The 6,062-nt window shown below is 46.1% G+C and overlaps 1 protein-coding gene across 10 annotated transcripts in view; it reads right to left on the bottom strand.

Moving 5' to 3' along the window:
- The window catches only part of NEURL1 (neuralized E3 ubiquitin protein ligase 1), a 153,871-nt gene that overhangs the window by 6,593 nt on the left and 141,216 nt on the right, over positions 1–6,062 (bottom strand). For all 10 annotated transcript variants that reach the window (XM_083845074.1, XM_083845077.1, XM_083845079.1 and 7 more), the window contains one exon: positions 935–1,081. In XM_083845074.1, the coding sequence (XP_083701200.1) occupies positions 935–1,081 (147 nt within the window). The remainder of the gene's footprint in view (positions 1–934; positions 1,082–6,062) is intronic.

Below are 6,062 nucleotides of genomic sequence, written 5' to 3'. Positions count from 1 at the left end.
AGTGCTTCATCTTTAAGTCCGATATAGGGATCTGGGTTTACGGTGCCTGGCTACAAATCACCCCATCCACGTGGTGGATCCTCCAACAGAGGGGTGAGGTGGTGCTGACATGGCCTGCATTTAGCTCATATAGGGCACACTGCTACAAGAGCTGCAAGAGGCTGCAGTAACTATGCTTATAGTACACACCTGTGACAAAGCCTCCCCATGAAGCCAGATGAGGTAGCAAGATAATGAGAGAATTTCTTTTTCTATTCCCCCAAAAACCATTAAAAATCTTAATGTTTGCTCTCACAAGTTATTAGACCTGACACTGAAAGTACCTTTTTACCTTCAAAGAAGAACAACCTTGGTTAGGACAACAGTGATAAGGATTTGGTAAATTATACAGCCCTGGGATCATGCAGGTCCCTGGGGTTTTAGAAATGCTGCAAAACATCCTATCATTTGTACTGCATGTATATTTTATCTAAGTCCTACTGGAATTCATTGGCATGTTAGAAATATCTGCCTTTTTCTGAAAGGGGTAGTGTCCGTGTGTGGAGAGGGAAAGAGGGGGATTAGGCATATTCAGAGCTCCAAACAAGTTAGCATGCAACGTGTCACTGTAACACAGTGCTCCAGGAGGAGCTGTGCATCACAGGGCCATGAACATAACAGAAACTTTGCTGCCTCCCCTGGGACCTTTCATGATGAAAAGGGTTGGAGAAATATTGCTGTCTAGGCATCTAAGCAGCTTTCACGTAAGACCGACTGAAAATAGACTTTGCAGAGGCTCTCCTTCCTCCCCAAGGAAGCTGACAAGAGCCTCTGTTGATCACTGTGTTTTTAGAGCCCTTCTGGGAGACAAGTCTGAGACCATGAAGGGAGGCAGAGCAGGACCAGGCAAGGGGAGGCAGAGGAAAGGAGGACAGAGAAATCTTACCACACTTACCACTGATAGAGCTGCAGAGTGGGCCAGAGCCACATGTCGACAGTATGGGGTCAGAGACACCACTGCAGAGGATGGTCGGGGAATTGGGTGTTGACGTGGGTGAGCTTGGTGTGGATGGCCCCAGACGCTCGGCTAATATAGTGGAACCTGCACCGTGAGAAAAGAAACCAACAATTACTTTTAAAGACCGGGTCTGACAAGGCCTGAGGATGTGTGGCTGGGGGTGCAGCTCTCGATGCTTATCAGGACTCATGTCTTATCAGCTTGAAATCTAGGGAAGAGATAAGAAAAAAATTCACACACATTTTCAAATGCTAGCACTGGCCCAGAAGTCCCACAGCCCCTGAAATTAGCTGCTGTTCCTTTAGCCATCGTAACCCTTTGTTTCTGCCCTTTAATGTGTCTCAGATCATTAACTGCAGTTATTTTCCATACGGTCTCATGCTCATATGCGCCCTCAGCACTATATCCAGTGATGGGCTTGTAGCCAGTAGAGGACAAAGCCTGAGCAGGGTGGGCTAGGCTCCAGCACAAGAACATATCACCTTGTCAAAGCACTTTATGCTAACCCAGAGTAAAATACATCCCAGGCTCTGATAAATTCATGCTAAGTCACCCAAGGACTTCCTAAACACAAACGTGAGGGTTTGCTGATCAGGAAAACAGATCTGTTAACTGCCCTGCCTCTTTTCTAGGGTGGCCTCTGTCAGAAGAGGGGATAGCAGGTGAGGACAGAAATGTGGGTAGAAATCACTTCGGGCCAGCCAAGAGAGAAGCAACCCAAATGCATTTGAATCTGGGATGAGCAAGGACATCCCCCTCAAATCAGCAATGTTTTATCCCTGTACGTCCGAATGTGATGGCTCAAGTATGCAGAGCTCCTTGACATCTTCTCTATGTGTCCCCAGCTCTGCTGCCTCTTGCTCTCAGTGCTCACCATCAGCTCTGGGTTAGTGTGCTGTTTGCCAGAGAAGCCAGCTCTGCCCCCCAGCCTGCTCTGCATCCTCCCTTCTTCTGCTGTTAGAATAACAAGCATCTTAAAATCCTTTCCAGAAGGAAAAAAAAGAAATGGGAATGCTTAAAATTCTGGCTGCTGCAAAGGTTTTTGTAAGAGATTCATTGTTAACGATACAGCCTGGGCTTCAATAACACAGTGGTGAGACAGCAGCACACACATGCACGAACCGAGATACGGTTTCTTGGTGGCAAGAACGAGTTTTGTCTGCAGTTTTAAAGTTTCTCCCTGCCAGCTGAGAAGCTGGGGTAACTCCAAATCAGCTCTAAAACACCACGGCTTCTCCGTGTGGCCTTATAAGGAGCCCAGAGACACGGAGAGCTTGGAGCCGCAGTGTCCTTGATGGGTCGGGAGTTACTCTCCAGAGAAAAAGCAGCAGTTGGAGGCCAGAAAAACCCTGTTTTTCCTTCTGTAGAATGGGTCCTTCTGTTCCTATTTGCAGGGTGACTAGCGAGCCAGTGAGGACCAAATCCAGGAAGCGGGGACTCCAAGTGTCAGCTCCGGATTGTGCAAAAAAGCAAAAGCATAGCAGCAGCAGATGCCAGATCCTCCTGCCCTTTGCAGCACACCAAGACCAAGTAGTTCAAGTGTGGCACAGGGACCAGGAGGTCAGCAGGGAGCACGGTTGGGTTAAACTCTGTTCTGAGGTCTGCATACAGGAGAATAAACAACGTCCTTCAGTCCCTCAGTTTCACCGTTCTTCAAATCAGAAGCACTTTGCTCTCAGGCACAATCTGAAGGAGAATTAACCTTTGTAAAAGGCTTTGTGACCCTCACACTTGAGATGCTGCAGATAAGCACCTCCTTTTTCGCAGGGATGGGAACTGAGGCTGAAGCTTGGCTCAGTAAATATGCAAAATGATGCAGCCTCTAATGACAGCCACTAGCAATGTCTCCTCTCCTCCAATCTGACAGATGACCGTAGCAGAAAACTTGCCCTGTGGGTAACACATGCTGTAAACAGGCCCAGCAGGGGCACAGATTTCAGCTCACTCACTGCACACAGAGCAAACGCGAAGACTGAACAGCTGAACAAGTTTTTCAAGCCTTCCCTCTTCTCCCTGCAGCCCAGAGACATTTCTTCCATTCAGCTGACACACAGCATGTTGCATCTCCAACACCAACCTGGTCATCTCATTAAATGCAAAATAAAGCCTATTAAGAGCACTTTTTCCTGGGCTGACAGGGGAATTTGGAGGTGCCCCAAGTGTCACAGATATGAACTGACGAAGCCCGCTGGCACCAGTGCAAACGGCTTTCTGCAGCGCAAGGAGAGTTCGTCAGTGCAGGATCTGCAGTCTGCTCCGGCTGAGTGGCAGGGCTGCATCCCAGCATGGCCCTGCCCAAGGCCCGAGGGCCAGCACACCCCTTCCCAGCTCTTTCTCCTAATGCAAGGCACAGTTTTTGACTTTTCTCCAGCGTAAGTATAGCGTTTTGTTTAGAACAATCTGAGTTCCCTACCAGACAAGACACGCTTCTCCCTTGGTGACAGGATAATCAACATAAGACAAGTTACTCACGCTGCTAATATATTGCTGGATGGTGTGCAGACACCATGACAAGGAGCACGGAATGAGATCATGTGCAGGGTGGAATGAGTGTGGCCAGCCTGGCTTAACTAAAACCAGATACATGTGCTCAAGGCCAAACACGCTCACTGTGTGCACAGAGCTCCTACCAAAAGCTAGCTTTCAATCCATGATTTAAAAAAAAAAATATATATATATATATAAATCTTTTTAGATATTTATTTAAAAGCATTCTACCTCTCTGTAAAGCTCCCAGATAACTTGTCTATGCTGCTAACTTGCCTCATGCTTGATCTCAAACGTGCTGAACACACCAGCATCACCTTTAAGCAGATTTTGAATCAATTCCATTTGGTGTTTTATCTTTGCAGCACTAACATTAGGAAAATTCAATGTAGTTTGACTCTTTCTCTGCAATTCTGTGTCATCACTGTGGGAGAGGTGTAAATAAGTGAACCTGTATGTCCACCCACAAAAGGAAAGAGAGTATTATATTTTCAGTAGAAGAGAGTACGAACATGGAGTGTGCAGACAGCCTCATGTGGGGAATGGCTGCTAGTATGCTAGTGGTTTTTAACTCAAAATGGTCTTGCCAAACCAGAACTAGAGTCAGAAAGAAAAGGGAAGGCATTCAATAGGATGAAATGAGAACTATAACACTTAAGTAGAGATAATCAGCTACGAAAATACAGGCCAGGGCACTGGACCATTCAATGAGAAATACAGCTGTCTTAAAGAAAAAGGCCTGGGGATCGCTGGAGGTCACCAGATAGATAGCCATAAATCAGCAATGCCATCCTGTTATGGAAAGGTTACACCAATCCAGGGTCATACGAGGGTGGTTAAGCTCTGGAGCCGGGGCCTGAAGGCACCGTGGTATCTCTGTCCCTGGAAACACTCAAAACTCAACTGGTCATGGTCTTGTGCTCACTTGGCACTTAGCCCTCCTTATGAGCAGGAGGTTGGAGAAGATAATTCCCAGGGGTCCCATGTGAGCTAAAATGTTGTATGATTCTATGATTTCAAGATGATAACAGCTTTCACAGGCTGCTAAAATGAGGGAAGAAACAATCTGTTCTCCGTGAAAGTTCTGCTTAAGACAAGAAATCCTGGCATTCCTAAGGCATAAGCTGAATGTTAAGGCATTTGGGTTGGACATTATATAGACAGTGAAGCACTGTAAAGCAATCAGACTTCCTAGAGAGATTACGGCATCTCCAGCATTGGAGTGCTTAAAGAAAAGTAAGGTGAGGTAGGTCAACTCTTGGGATACCATCCAGCATTTACGATTTTTGTGAGAGTGGTTATCTGTATCCATAACTGCCCTTTTATAGAAGGTCTTAAAAGTGACTAAAATGCAGCAGCTGTGGCCCTCGGAGATGCTGTTGGCTGTCTTTGTCTGTTGTGGTGAACAGGGTGGTTTCCCAGAACATTGCATTCCGCTCTCTGGGGATACCCCCTGGAGCTGTCCCGGCTTTTAAAAATACATCTTTTTGCTCATCTCTTAATGGCAGCTGTCTAGGGAAAGCTGTGCCACTGAAGTTTTTAAGTTTGCAAACAGGACAGATACAATGGCAACATTCCCTAAAAATACATGAAATTTGCCAATTAACATTCCCCCCCTTAACTCTCTCATTTATAACAATATTATTTGTACATTTCTTTCTCATAACAAAGTTCTAAGAATAGTAGTTATTACTGTGTAGGCCCCAGAGAGAATATCAGAAAACAACCACAACAGCAAAACCAGGTGGGTAGTAGCAATGTGCTGTCTGTATTCTCCTTCTGAACGTGCTCAGGGACATTTGCTACGCTGCAAGTAAATACCCAGGGCATTTCTGTGACCTGGAGCAGCCAGTAGCTGCCACGAATCTGTTCAGCAGCTCTCCCAACCCACTGCTAGCAAGCAGCACATGCAGACTCCCAGACTCCAACTCCAGCTGAGATGGTGAGAACAGAACAGTAACACCAAAGCGTAGGTTGCTTCCTTATTACTGCTGTCTTCGGAAGAATGAATGAGTGCCATTTCAAGGTGTTCATAACATATTTCTTCATCTGGTATCTGTTCCTGAGGGAAGAGATAGAAGGGCAAGGCCATTCATGGGACTCATATAATGACAACGGGCTGAACTCCATCCTGTTATGAAGAACATCTATCAGTCAGTGAAAGGTGCCCAGCAATTTTGGGGGATTTGAACACAGTATTTCTCATGCTGTCTCAGATGGGGAGAAGTGTTCGTGATCATAAGGAGACAAAAGACTACCCATTTTACTGAATCTCTGTCTTCCTCTCTTATTCCTTTCCCCCTCATAATTAAATTCAACATTATATGGTCCCACTGCACTTTTTCAGATCCTAACCCAGAAGGCCTGCAAGCACAATGTTTCTTTTGGAGCACTGGGACTGTACCCATGGAATTCTTGCAGACACCAGGCTCCACAGGCTGAAAATCTCTGCTGCTTTGAAGTGGAAATGCAGTATTGCATAGCCTGGAGACTTTGCTTTCAAGGAAGAAAGAAGCAAACCAACCGGCCAAACCCAGGATTTGCTGGCTACTGACAGGAATGAATAGTATGACTTCTG

The sequence above is a fragment of the Anser anser genome (genome assembly GCF_964211835.1).
Source record: "Anser anser genome assembly, chromosome: 7".
In the NCBI taxonomy this organism is placed as follows: domain Eukaryota; kingdom Metazoa; phylum Chordata; class Aves; order Anseriformes; family Anatidae; genus Anser; species Anser anser.
Note: the sequence above shows the minus strand (reverse complement) of the source record. Positions and strands in the feature narration are given on the sequence as shown.